The following is a 15,149-nucleotide window of genomic DNA, read 5'->3' as shown; positions in this document are numbered from 1 at the left end:
TCTCTCCAGCCTTTGGCATTTCTGCACTGTGGGCACAGATTGCAGTTTACTGATTTTTAATTTTCTCCTAATTTTCATCAGTTCTGCACACTCAGGTGCTTTAAATTTACTTGTTTTCATGGCCTTCCAATTGACAGGTATTGTAAATGGCTAACCCTGAGATGTTTTTAAGAGCCAGTCAAGAATCACTTTTTTTAATTGATAACTGATAACTAGTGTTAATTTCGTCAACGAAAACTAAACAAAAAAATAATTTTGTCAACACACATTTTTCATCAGACTGAAAATAGATTAGATTTGACTAAAACCCTTATTAATAAACAATAACATGCAGGGACTAAATCGGTATGCATTTTAACTCTTTCACTGCCATGGACGTTAAAAGATGTCAAGTAAAAAACTACGGAGGGCTGCCAATGACGTTAAAAGACGTCATCCAATTTTTTTATTTATTTTTTTTGAAACGGGTGGAGGAAAGCCTTGCCCAGCTGTGGTGAAAGTTTCAAGCAGATCTAGTTAGCCTAATGACTATTTTTGGCCCCTAGATGGCAGCAATGACTCTCTTTTGACAAGATTGGGTAGGCGTCAGTAGAAGACGTGAGGCGGAGCTAGAGGGGACAATGGCTGGGGAAGGGAAGAGAACATGGCGACCGGTTGCAAGCGGCTCACGCTCGAGCAGTTTTTTTCAAAGACGAAAAGCATCGACCAACGCTAAAGAGCACATTGATGACGACGATGATCATCATCGATGATGATGATGGTGACTCCGAGGTTGGAAGCATTGACGCGGCAGTAGAAGACGTGAGGCGGAGCTAGATGGCTGAAGAAGCGAACAATGGCGACCGGTTGCAAGCAGCTCACACTTGGGAATTTTTTTCATAGACGAAAGGCATCAACCAACGCTAAAGAGCACATTGATGACGACGATCATCATCATCGATGATGATGATGGTGACTCCGAGGTTGACGCCGAAGTTGGAAGCGCTGACGCGGCGGCTATGACGACGTCATAAAGGTTCACGGGCTAGCGATGCTAACACTGGAAAACGCGGAGCACAACCGAGCTCAGGCGGACGTTCAATCGGATGACGAAGAGCACCCCGAGTCCAATGCATATTCATCGGAGTAGTGGGTACAGTCTGCTACTTGCTATTCCCCGGAAAAAAAGGCCGTCAAGAAAGTGTAACGTCTGCACGTGAAACGGACAATCGAAGTGAAACGTATCTGTTGTGCAAATCCTGCTCCGTCTCCTTGCACGCAGGGCAGTGTTACAAAAAGAAAAACTGTATTTGAAACATCCACATAATTGTAAATAGTACCACAGTTGCACACATTTGTAAATAGTTTGCGAAATTGTTTTGTCAAATTGTTACACTGTTATGGAAATAAACGTATTTTGCAACCAAAAAACACTTTTTCATTGTTGGTGATAGCGTTTTACAGAAGTAACGCACTATTTAGGTGTTTGTGGCATCATTCATGGACAAAAAGAAGTGTAGAATTCACTAGAGTGCATGAAATAACATCGTTTCACAAAAAGCTATTTTTCTCCGCTTTTTGTTTCAAAACAGAGCATTTCGGTGTAACTAACCATTTTCTATTGTTGATTACTGAAGAACGGAATAAGGTAGAAACAAACTTTTTTTTTCTGATGAAAGATGAGAGTTCAATCTTTCATTTGGTGGTATGTGTGTTTCCATAGTCCAAACACAGCATTTTCTGTGGACCTTGAAAGATCAGTCAAAATGCTTAAATCGGCTGGCACTGGCGACATCCCGTTTCTGAAAACGTCTGGCAGTCAAAGAGTAAAATTACTTAACTTAATAAAAACTGGACTGAAATCTATGGACATTTTAGTTCATGAACAAAAGCGATATGAAAATTATATGATTTTGTAAAATCATGTCCGCAAATCTGTCATGTGACACAGTGACATACTCACTTTCAAATTTGCAGCTACAGAGTGCAACATGCACAAACACATGGGTCAAACAGGAGGTGGATTCACGGGGAACGGTTAAAAAAAATAGATTATAGTTATAATGTAACATTAATCCACCGGCTATAACGTACCAACAATAATGTTAATCCGACCGCTAACTAATGCTGGCTAATTTACTAGCTCATAGCGTGGAGCTATAGTAGCCACCTATTGATATACTTGTAACTGTGTGTCGAATTGTTTTTCATCAAAAAGTTGAGAATTTTTTTTATGTGAAATAGTTTTAGATCTGACATGTTTGCCATTATCTGCTGACAAAAAAATATACAGGGGTAAAAGGATTGTCCTGACTAAAACTAGACTAAAACGTTGACAGTTTTTGTTGACTAATACTAGACAAATAAAATTATGTTTACTAAAATAAAGACTATTTGATGTAACTAAGACTATTTTATGTCATTAATTATGTTTACTAAAATAAAGACTAAAATGCTAGATTTAGAGTCACCTAAAATTGGACTAAATAAAAATGGGATGAGGTTGACTATGTTAAAAACTAACAAGTGTGATTGAAACTGGACTAAAACTGAGACCAAATTTTAAAATGGTTGATAAAATTAACACTACTTTTAACACGTTTATTTTATGTATTCATTTATTTTATCTGTCATTATTTTATTATTATCTTTAGCCTTTTAACAAATGATTAAGCTTGTTTTTAATGTTTTAAATCTCTTTCCTCTCATTGTTATTGATGCGTTTATAAATAAAGTTTGAGTGAATGATTTGTCAGCCATACGCCATTTACGGTGCCTTTGTTTTAATGTATTGAATCTATACCCTACTTATTTATTCATACTACATTTAAAATTGATGATTTCAACGATACAAAAGTGGTTTAGTCCACTACTGTATAACAAAAAGACAAGTGTTTCTTGCATGCAAATCATAAGCTTCATTTCCACAGGACTGTTGCAGCAAAGACTTCAAACAGATGGGCTTTTATTACAGTGGGAAGTCATGCAAGCCAACCCAATAAACTGACATGCTCCCCTCTGGCAAATATGAACAAGTGCTCTGCTGCCGTGTGCCCAGATGTTAAAATCGCAAAATCATGAGCAGAATAGAGGTGATTAATTATGAAAAGCTATGGGGTAAAAAAAAAACATTTAATGCCTTTATATTAAGTGTTCAGCTTCATGGGTTAAATGCATCCATTGGTTCAACTGAACAGAACTCACTGTAAACTTTGAATTCCACTTCATCTTCTCGGATCCCAGCTAGCAGTGCTAATTAAAAATAAATAAACAAACAAACAAACAAATAAATAAATAAATAAATAATATTTTTACAGCCAGACTTTGTAAGCTTCACCTAATCACACAGATTAATGGATGATGCGCAAAATGCAGGCAGTAGCAGGTTTGATTAATGAAGTTGTGCTAACACCAGATGTCAGCGGAAAGCAGTAAGCACATCTGCCTCATAGTTCTGAGATTTGGGGTTCAAATTCTTCCTGTGTTGAGTTTGTATATTCTCCCCATGACTGTGTGGGGTTTTCTCTCTGAGTGGGGGCCTTGACTTCCATGCACATATGAAAAACATTTATGCCTACACAGCAAATTCTGTGTTAAATTGAGTTAAAAAATCTAGTGTTGATTATTTTGAGTTACTGGGTGTTGATTTGGGTGTTATTTGAACGCAAAAGCTCTTTGGGTGGCGTTATTTCAGCGAGTCAAACTAATTGACTCCAGGCTGAGTCACTGTACCTTATGCATCCGGGCTCTCCTGCAAGGCAGCTACGTTTTTTCCCTGGATTTTAAGGACAACTAGGTCTGGATTATTCGGTTTTATAAATTAAGGATGAAATAATACGGTTCTTGAATTATTTTTTTTATGAGTTAACATAGAAAAAGCATGTGAGACATAAAATAAAACGTTTCTGGATTTTCATGATTAGTGTAATTTATGTTCATTATTTTTCTGTAAAACTAAAAACGCCTTTATAAATTTTGCAGTTTTTCATTTAAAACATCTCATTTATACATTAGCACTCATCAGTTTGAACATTAAATATCTTCTTGTTGTAATGTTGTCAATTAAATATAGGTTGAACAGGATTTGCAAGTCATTGCATTTTATTTATTCATTTTACCAATAAGCGGTTCAGATAATGGAAATGGGGAAAAAATTGAACATTTAAATAACTTAAGAATAATAATAGTTGCATCCATCAGCCAAAGTTAACCCACTGATCATTATCGGACAAATAGAGATAACTTACAATATCGCCTTGCGGTCATTCTGCTGCTTCTCACATCCCGGCTAATAACGTTGCTCGTTGTCAAACTGGCAGAAAGTAAGCAACATGGGTCATCTTGTTCACATCTGGCCTCAGGCCCAGACAGGAGCATGACAGTTGGCATTTGTGTGGTTCCTTAATTGCTTCATTGTGGGAAATATCATTTTGCTCTTTGGGATGAATGCAATGCACAGCTGAGTGCTTGATGGAGAAGCTACTCTTATATCGAAACTGAAAATACTATATAGCTCAGAACAATACACATTTAGGAAGAAATCAATTGCATAATTTGATTCGAAATGTGAATTTGTGAATTTTTAACATTTTTCATCACAGCTAACTAATAAATAAATTACATTGTCAAGTTAAACTACTCTCCAAATATAAAAGTTTTTTTTTGTTAGGACTGTTTTGGGATTGATTCATGGGATCGTTGTGTTATGATGTTGATGTTGTCAGTTGCTTATGCAGTTACTATGTGATGATATATTAGCCACTTTTAGTGGACAGTTTGTCTAGTCCTATGCAGTTACTATGTACCGAATGACGATAATATGATAATGTGTTCAGTCGATATGCAGTTGCTATATGCCTTTATTACTCACTCTTAGTTTGTCTAGTCACTGTTATTTGATCATATAGGCCTTCATTCTGTCATATAGAATTGTTACTGCCCTAGCATTAGTTACTGAATGTCGAAAGAATGATTTCTGCATCAAGCAAGCTCGAGATTTTTACGTCAAATTTTCTCCGTCTTGTGTTTTCTTCGAGGCCATCTGCATCCAGCTTTGCATGTTTTTTTAAATAGTTTTTTTAGTATTTTACCTATAAAGAATCTCATTCTCCAACATTCGTGTCTTGCCTGCGTTTGGTCATAACTCCGCAGTTTATGTGACATTCTTGTTTATGAATTTAAAGAAAGAAGTACACACAGTCAGAAAATTTGGTCACAAATGTTTAGGATTTTTTTCAGGGTTTTTTTTCTTCTTCTTCTTCAACACAACTTCCCAAATGTAATGGGCTTTTGATCTCTTGGGATGTGTTTTCACTTAATCTGTCACCGGGGCAGACAGAAAGACAAACGAGGGCAGTTTAAAACGTAACCTCAATGGTGGAGGTAATGATGCCACAAGTCTCAGCACTATAACTCTTACATGCTAAAGTAAACACATTTTGACTTTAAAGATTTGCATTTCCTGTCATGGTGTGCTGAATTTATACCACTTCAATGTAAGAATCCTACAAACCCTGAATTATGGATATATTGTCATAGTGTTTGCATTTGCAATGGGATGTAGGTGGCCATAAAAATGCCAACGTGGTGACAATACTATTAGTACAGATGAGCTTTGAACGTTAGAACTGAGGTGATAATTTCCCGAGGCATGCGGCTCTGCTGACATTCTGATTAGCCTTCGCTTCCAGGTATTTAATGACCTGTCACCGCAGCTAATCCATTGCACGGACAAGATGAGTCTTTCCTCATTGGGCTGCAAGATCCTCTCAACCTTAATGCTGTGGTGGTCTATGGTATCACAGTCAGTATATGAGGGAAGCACAGTGACAGACTGGTTTGCACAACTGCCTAATAGCATTAATGTTCAGGATTTTAATCTTCCTCTATCCTTTCTGTTTAGAATTTACAGTTTCTTCTACTGTCCCCAAATGCATTTGTTATGTTAACTGAAGCCTTTAAAGTACCCTTATTATACCCACGCATCTTCAAGTGGTCTAATGCCACAATGAAGGGGAGACCGGGGCTAGTTGTATCACTTTTTATACTTGAATATATTTCTTGGAATTAATACATCTTATATAAACAAAATGTATACCAGTTGAAAGACCAAAATCTTAGATATATTTTTTGTATTCATGTCATTTTCATAATTAGTGTTGGTGCAGAGTTATAAGCCATCAAATAGAGGGAGTGAACATGTGACATGTTGCTCCACCAATGGGTAAGTTGTCACACTAAATGGGGTAAGATGTCACACTGGATTTTGCAACTAATAAAACAAGGACAAATTTATCCTTGTTCTCCTGTTTTTTGTTTTTGTTTTTATAGCCATAGGTATTGTTTATCATTGATCTTGAAAATTTACCATAGTCACTGAGCAAACGTTAACATAAAATATTATGAAATGGATTAAAGAAACTGCTGGCATGTAGGTCATAGCTCTCAGCCTCAAATGCCTGTTTTTCCCTTAAGTTGGAAATATTAAGATTAAATTGAATTAAAAATAAATAAATAAATAAAGTATTTTGGTTCATTATGAAACTTAAACCAGTTCTGACATGTGGGCATACTGTAGTTCTAACAACTGGAAAACCCATTTTTAAACAATGAAAAAAAAACTGACAAACTAATTTCCTCACTCTTCAGACCCATCATCGGACGAACAATTCTGCCATATGTAAACAGAGTTGACAGAGATGCATTTTTCATTGGCCCATTCTTTGCATGTGTAAAAACAGACCCCAAAATGACTGAGACAAGTTGCCCCAAACTACCATGTTGACTAATTCTTGCTCTAGTTTAAAGTTAGCTTAAAACAGAGCCAAGTCAAGATGCACGAATCTCTCCCCTAACGAGTCCACATGATTTGCTGCTAGAATTGTCTATGTATGACGCCTGTTTCAAAATATATGAAGTTGAAAATGTTTACTTTGGGTTTTGCAAAACAGATAATTGGAACTCATCTCAGCTCACAATGTACTATTCTCTTCTCAGACAGTACACAACCCCTGACCATTTGTACAAAGAAAACTAGTATTTCACTTTTTCCTTGCGCCCTCTGGTGGAGAAGAAAATTGCAATGTGACAACTTACCCGTGATACAACTAGCCTCCGGTCTCCCCTAAGCTTCATCCACTTAAAACCAGATAAAAAGAAACAAATCGAATACCTTTTGCTCATTTATGTATCAATCATCAGTTGGAATGGGAAGCTCAGATCCTTGAAACTTTGCTTCCACATTCAAAAGATTGCTGTCGGATGAAAAATATGACAAACCAAAAAAAACAATTGTTGGCCACATGAGAGGCCTGTGGTCAAAGTGAAAGGTGAGGATACGTGAAAAATGGTGGTGCGGATTAGTGAAGGTTAAAGAAAAGCTCAAATTGAGAGATGACGAGGAGAGTGGAACAAATCCCTTGACGGGGCTCATCAAGGGATAAGTTCCTGCTGAGGAAAGCTTTTGAGGTCTGGAAAAAGCCGCATGGCAACTCGTGCAAGCCGTGCCTGTGATGTGTTGTCAATGTGGCCAACAATGCCAACACAACATCGACCTTCATTGCATTTACTTACATAAAAAAGAGCATGAATGCACAGTCTCATCAAAGCTACGTTTTCAAGGTGATTTGTTGCAAAATGTGGTTCAGGATGTTGTTAGTCTGTGGTAAGAATATTTTGAAGACTTCCTAAATTCCACCAACACGCCTTTTTATGCAGTCACCTGCTGTTCTCCCAGAAGAGCTGAAATTGTATTCCATGTAGTCAGCAAACCATCCTCTAATCTGCACGTGTAAGATTAAAAAAAAAAAGCCATGCAAGCCTCTCCTGAGCTTTAAAGAGCAGAACAATTTCTTGTGCTTCTTAAAAAATATATATATATATAAACACCGCTATTTATTATATACACCTTGAAGAGTTGACTTTCCCTATGAGTGCCATATATAATACAGTATGATACCATAGAGATTTTGATGTGCCCTTGGCAATAACAAGAACACTTAGGTTCTTACCTCCCCCATCCTGTCTCCGTCCATCGCCTGTCCAGCTTCATCAAGCAGCGTGTATGACAGACAGCCCAGTGTTTAACAGTGTCACTGATGGGGGTCGTGACTGCCTGAAGATGAGACCAATGACTTTAGAACTGTAGCCACAGTAAAGAACGAACAGTCTGATCAGTTTGGAAAGATTTATTAGAGAGATGGTATGTATTTCAATGGTCCCAAAAGTTTATCCTCTTTTTCTTTTTTTCTTTTTTTTTAAATTAAAACTGATATTACCAAGAATAAAACTATGCACAAAATACTAGAGACATTTAAAAAAAAATAAAAAATAAATAAATCAATACAACTTACTACAAGAATCAAAGATTAGACTTCCAAAAACGTCTGATATTAGCTTAGCTTTAGCATGTTTCACAGTTGGTCAACTCACTTCAGCTAGAATAAACCAGAGAAAAATTGCCACCCAAACAGTGTGTGGAAAAAACAAAACAATAAAACCACAATGTACACTGAAATTGGGAAATCAAAAGTGACACGTTTTAAACCTTGCATTTTCAAATACCATCGAGCTTGTTGACGTGTCCTTGAGCAAGACGCTGAATCACCATTTGTGCCCAGAGAGACCTGGCAGCGCCTTGCATGGTGGCGGCTGACCTCTGGTGTGAATGGGGGAATGTGACGCATTCTAAAACGCTTTAAGTATAGACAAAGCGCTATAAATTCAGTCCATTTACCATTTACTGTGCGACTGTAATAACTGTCAAAGAAGTCTTGCGAAGAGCTGTCCTCTTCATGAACAATAGGGGTTGCTGTAACACAATGTAATAAAACCTAATAACAGAGGGAATTAAGTTGTGGTGTGAAGGATGTATTTGCGTCAAATTGCCAACATTGCAGTAGTTTGTACAACATATATATAACATTTCACTTGAGGTTGATTTTGTCAAACCAGTTTGTGGCATACACACAGACATGCACGCAATGCATAGAGGGAAAAAGTGCAATTATATTTAGAGGGTGAAGCTTCTGTGTTTATTATCAGAGACTTTTTCAGCCCCTTCAACAACAAACAACAAATTGTGTGTTCTATTTGTGGAGCAATGACAAGCAGGCTATCATTGGTTGTGCAACTTTCGTCCAGTAGATGTCCTCGGTGCTTCTTCCTGAAATTTTACCTCTGAGACATTTCATAACTGGAGTACGTGTCTTATAATATTGGTTTTATTTGTTGTACGTTTGGGGGTAGGATTCTCTCAAACCAGGTTTGAAGGCAGCGCTTGTGGCAGGTCACGTGTTGCTTTTCACTTCACAGTGTTTATTTTGAAGCCACTCGGAACATGTTGACTTCCAGCTAATGCAGACTTAAAGAAGTACTCCCATCCTGTTGGGCCAGTAATGTGCAAGTCCTGCTTTTGTCAGCTTGCTTCTACTAGCAGATGCAGAGCTGAATGTGTGTTGAAAACCAGAGAGTTATGTTAATTATCTAATTATATTATATTGTGCAAGGACCACTTGCTCTTATTTTAACAAATAGGCAAATAACTCAATATTTAATTGATTATTTAATTTCACACTTGAGGCCTGGGCAGGCATTCCAAGCAACTCTGTATAGAAACACAGAAAAAGTCGATTCCGTAGAAAACCACTTGAACTTGCAAGGAGAATTATATGCTTGTGTGGTCACAGGTTTACATAGCGACTATGAGCCAGGCCCTCTGCCTCCAACACCTTGTCAGAAATGTCTTATCTGCAAAAGGCAAAACTCCACCCACCTTCCTGTACGACTTAGTACTTTTGTCCATGTAGAATAATATACCGTATACACTGTAAAGATCGCAGTAATAATATTATGCCTACCTTTTGCTCCTATGCATACATAGCTGATCTGATTGGGTTAAGCACCTTTTTTTCCTCTCTAAGCTCGATCATTGTTCTCGCTGATGCATGCCCTTAACTCATCGAGCTGTCAGAGGCGCTTTACTGCCCCATCCACTGCTAACGCCTCCCTCCCTGTGACACACTATCATTTTCCCCTCCAGTAGTTTTCAATAAAGATGGATAAAACCAGCATGATCTTAACAGAGGGTGGTGTAGCGAATATTTGAACTTGCTGTGACAGCACAGTAGTAGTTTTCTTGAAAGATTTTTCATTTTGACCGTCAATCAACGTCTTGGCTGAGTCGACATCCAGCGAGGCTCACATAAACTGAACAGCATGACATGGTTTATGTTTTACTACTCCTTTTAGATCTGTTTGCGGATATAATCTGAACCCATCAAAGGAGGCATATTAGTTACTTTATATTTTAGTGGGATCATGCGATAAAGTAGTAACATGCAGTGAATGGGGTGATTTATGCATATGGACACAGGCCAAACTTTTGCAAACAAGACAAACTGGTTTTCTTTTGTTACATGGCAGAGCAGTGACAGATTCTGACGAGCGGTTATGTTAAGAAGTATAGGGAGAGGCAAAGACACATAATAACAAGTGAACTTTTAGCTATTTGAAACATTCCCTTCACTGCTGAGCAAGACAAAATAATAGGTGCTTACAAAACCTGCATTGATTTACGTCTTAAGAGAGAGTCTGCATGGAATGTTATGCCTAAGCCGAGGTGTAAATACAGATGTTTGTCTTTAGAGGTCTGCGGTTTAAAAAGTCCAGATGAAGTAAACTGCATTACAGAGAATTGGACCACCTCCAGTGTGCATTAGAAAAGTCCCAATATCTAAAAAAGTTCATAGAGTGTGTGTGTGTGTGTGTGTGTTAATGTTAGCTAACATACTTCATACACCTTTCACTGAACGCTGTCACGCTCCCATATTTGTCCTTTGTTCAGAGAAGCTAAACAAGCAATTTGTTACCGCAATAGAAAATTCAGCAGACCACAAACGACACAAATCTGCCTCTGAAATAAGAAGCCGCACCTGGTAGAGCTCTTGAATGTCTCAAACGTGAAGAGGGCCAAACCCTCAACAATTACCCATTCTTCCATTTGAACATATTTATTATCTGATAGGATCACGACTCATTCATCTCATTTATACCAAGCAAGGCAGCAATATGTTGTCATAAGCAATACCTAAACCTCATAACAAGAACATAACATTTCATTAGGAGCTTGCTTATTGAGATTGTTGGACAAATCCTTCCATTGCAGCACCAAATAGTGCTTATTTTGCCATTTTAGCATTTTACCATTAATGATAGCAACACTTGGCAAATGCCTCAATGATGGTATTTTGTCCAAGGCAGGCATGCATAAGGAGGCCCGTGACCTAACAATTTATAACATGCTCTGAGTATCGACATTAACCACTTGTGACTGTTTAAAGGGCACAAAGGACATAGAGACAAAGACGAGAGTCGGTCTTATCAGGACTGCCCAGCTGTTCTCCGGTTATCCATAATCACCACTGTTAACATGAATTTAGTCTACAAAGTTTATCATGAGCCTGAACATCTATCAATTCCTTCTAGCAGAATGGTTCAGTGTCGAACCTCTGTGGAAAGACACTCTGTCTCTGCTTGCATTCGCCATCCATCAAAGACACCACCCTGGCTCAGATCTCACAGACAACACTTTGTGTGAATTTGTGTTTGCAGCAAGCATGAAGGCAGTACACAAAAAGGAAAAACAAAAACAAGTGAACTGTGTGTTCAGATGTATTTATTACTTTTTCAGCAGTCATCACGCATATGGTATTTCTGTGAGGGTCTTTCTGAACAGTTTTAGAAACTCTTCAGCGATGATGAACGGCACTGTATAAATACACCCAGCGATTCTGAGGCACAACTGGTGACTGTGTAACCGGAACTTTTTGCCTATTCATTGATATTTGATAGCACACTGAAGGCGAGAGGGACTGTTCTCGTTCTTAAAGGTATCTTCTGGAACTGGACACACTGGACTTTGTGACACTACTACTGTAACCACCGCCAGCCATGCTGCTTCCACCGTAACCGCCAGCCATGCTGCTGCCGCCGTAACCGCCAGCCATGCTGCCGCCACCGAAACCAAACCCGCCAGCCGAGCTGGAGCTGGAGAATCCTGAAACAGAAGAAAGTAATGTTTGAATCTGTTTGTTCGTGAGTTTGAAGTGTGAGCACTGTAGAAGAGAGGACAACTTACCACCGCCTGAAGATTGCTGCACGTGAATAGTTGCGCTGGAGGGTCCAGCAGCCAGTCTAATAATGGCACAAGGATTGAGTTAATAAATGCACGATTCAGGCTCATGATACATCTAAGAAGTATCACTTCATATTCTACCTGGTCTCCTCTCCTTCCAGCAGTTTCCTGTAGGTGGCGATTTCAATGTCCAGGGCCATCTTGACGTTCATCAGCTCCTGGTATTCACGCACCTGGCGGGCCATGTCCTGCTTTGCTCTCTGAAGGGCTTCCTCCAGATCCTTAATGCGGAGCTTGGCATCCTTCACTGCCATCTCACCGCGGTCCTCTGCCTCTGCAATCTGAGCCTCAAGGCTCGCCCTCTGCGGAAAGGTTAGTACAGTACAAGTGAAAAAAAAACTCTACCATGTTGTCTTCATGGATACGTCTTTATTCTGGAAGTTTTCGTTACCTGTGCCTTGACAGCCTCAATCTCATTCTGAAGACGGGCAATCATGCGGTTCAGCTCAGCGATCTCAGCCTTGGTCGTGCGAAGGTCATCACCGTACTGACCGGCAGAGCTCTGCATCTCCTCATACTGTTAGGGAAAATACAACACAATATATAATTATGTGTGATGTATAGGGAAAAGGATCATAAATGAATGTCAGCATTGCTCTTACCTTCTGTTTGTACCAGGCCTCCGCATCAGCCTTGCTGCGGTTGGCAATGTCCTCATACTGAGCGCGCACTTCAGCCACAATGGCATCCATGTCCAGGTTGCGGCTGTTGTCCATCTCCACAATGACAGACGTGTCCTTGATCTGGGACTGCAGCTCCCGAAGCTCCTGCAGAGCCACGGATTGTTGCAACAGAGTCAAATCTTTGACCAACATAAGCACGCCAATTGCAATGATTAGGCAATTGTACGTACAGCCTCATAGACAGCTCTGAGGAAGTTGATTTCATCCTGAAGAGCATCAGCTTTGGCCTCCAGCTCCACCTTGTTCATGTAGGCAGCATCAACATCCTGGAAAGATCCAAAATAGCGCTCAGGGAACAGTTAAATACAGTATTTAAACTTAACTACCATCTAATTTTACCTTTTTCAAGATGACAAACTCATTCTCTGCAGCTGTGCGTTTGTTGATTTCATTTTCATACCTATTGGAACACAAGACATTAAACACCACATCATCCCAAGCTTGTCTCAAATTTAAATTCAACCAATCCTGTCAATACTCACTTTGTTTTGAAATCCTCCACCTGGAACTGCATGTTCTTCAGTTCTCCCTCCAGCTTGGCTTTCTCGTTGCCCAGCCCATCGAGTTGCCTGCGCAGGTTTGCGATGTAGGCCTCAAACATGGCGTCGATGTTGGAACGGGTTGTGGTCTGCTCCTGCAGGAGTGACCATTTGGTCTCCAGCATCTTGTTCTGCTGCTCCAGGAAACGCACCTGGAAAGACACCGCACACAAGTTAGTGCTTATTTTTAAAGTTACATTATGAATTAACTTGCTTTTATTTCAAGGGACGATGTTTCAAATTGTGTATTTGTGTTTGGTTTAACATGACCCATTAATTTTTGAAGGCTCCACTTTTACCACCGTGGCTGTGAATTCAGCCTCCCCATGTGAATAGCCACACCCTACTCTTGCAACACTGCTCAAGATTTTGAGCTGTGAGGAAATTTATGTCACATGCTTCAACCAGATAAACACAAGAAGAATACAGATTCACAAAGTCCCAATCCTAATTGTAGCCTGAAAATGACTCAAATAAAATAGAATGAGTCTTTCAGTAAAAACAGTAGTTCAGAATAAATCAAGACAAATACAAATACTAATTTCCAACCTTGTCAATAAACGAAGCAAAGCGATTATTGAGGGTCTTGATCTGATCCTTTTCTTGGGTGCGGACAGCCTGGATGCTGGGGTCAATATCCAGACTCAGAGGGGTCAGCAGGCTCTTGTTGATTGTGACTGCGGTGATTGGTGGAGCCACAAAGCCGCCTCCACTTCCAAAACCACCACCAACCATTGAGCTAGAGCTCATAGAAGAACTATAACCACCACCAGCACCAAAGCCGCCAGCACCAAAACCACCAGCACTAAGGCCACCACCAGCACCAAAACCACCAGCAGAGGAACCAATAGTGTAGCTTGTTCTGAAGCCGGCTTGGGGCCCCGCAAAGGATCTCCTGGAGCTTCCGCTGGAGCCTGAGACTGAGTAGGATTTCCTGGAAATCATGTTGGAGTTGTTGAGGTGGTCAAGGGGGTAGCAGAGAACTGAAGATGTGCAGGCTTCAAAGGAGAGTCTAGTCCCTCTGAGTGACAGAGTGCAAGGTCTGCTTGCTTTTATGGCCAAGCTGAGCTGAGGGGGGGGTGAAGTGAAGACCCTCCCAATTACAACCTGTCATCTCACTTTTACTGGCCAACCTGACTCCCTCCCACCCCACATGCCTGTAGCGCTGAACAACAGGACTTTCCAGTCCTGAACACACGTAAAAATGTGCTTCAATAAACAAAGACACGCCTTCCTTTTAAGAAAATGTCCTAATAGAAAGTTTTCAAGTTGGCTGCGTATCACCTTTCAATAGTTGGAACATCACTATGGATGCAAAAAGTATTAGATCAGCTGGATTCAAGAAATGATCAATCACATGTTATTATTTACACTTCATCTGCATGACAGAATGCAGCGAATGTCTGTTATTTACTGGGCTCACTGGTGAGTGTGCAAGTTTCTAGTTTTGATGCAATGCACCACACCTCAGCCAGGGGGCAAAGAAACCAAGCCACGCCAGAGGAAAGCCTGGTTGACAAGCTGGACCACTTTCAATGAGCGGTCTGGTGGATGAGCTAGTTTAGTGACCAGAGAGCTTAAAAGGATTCACTGGCAACTAGGTCCGTGTATAAGTATCACAGAGGTAAGAGGCTAAGAGCACCCAGATCAATGAATCAACAAAACTCAAAAGCTTACCCAATGTTAAGGAGCTGCATTGTTTTAACTTTGACTTCTCAGTTTAGTAGGCTATATAATAAGTAGAGCTGAGCAAAA

At 39.7% G+C, this 15,149-nt stretch overlaps 1 protein-coding gene across 1 annotated transcript; it reads right to left on the bottom strand.

Moving 5' to 3' along the window:
* Window positions 1–11,636: 11,636 nt before the first annotated feature.
* Window positions 11,637–14,438, bottom strand: LOC144056830 (keratin, type II cytoskeletal 8-like). Its single transcript, XM_077573916.1, has 9 exons — window positions 13,944–14,438; window positions 13,338–13,546; window positions 13,195–13,255; window positions 13,026–13,121; window positions 12,775–12,939; window positions 12,564–12,689; window positions 12,254–12,474; window positions 12,116–12,171; window positions 11,637–12,034 (listed from the first exon to the last, which is right to left on the bottom strand). Exons 1-9 carry the CDS (start codon window positions 14,337–14,339, stop codon window positions 11,862–11,864), a joined length of 1,503 nt encoding a protein of 500 aa, XP_077430042.1. The 5' UTR covers window positions 14,340–14,438; the 3' UTR covers window positions 11,637–11,861.
* Window positions 14,439–15,149: the final 711 nt, after the last annotated feature.

The sequence above is a fragment of the Vanacampus margaritifer genome, chromosome 8 (genome assembly GCF_051991255.1).
Source record: "Vanacampus margaritifer isolate UIUO_Vmar chromosome 8, RoL_Vmar_1.0, whole genome shotgun sequence".
Taxonomy (NCBI): Eukaryota; Metazoa; Chordata; class Actinopteri; order Syngnathiformes; family Syngnathidae; genus Vanacampus; species Vanacampus margaritifer.
This window is presented reverse-complemented; position numbering and strand designations above follow the sequence as displayed.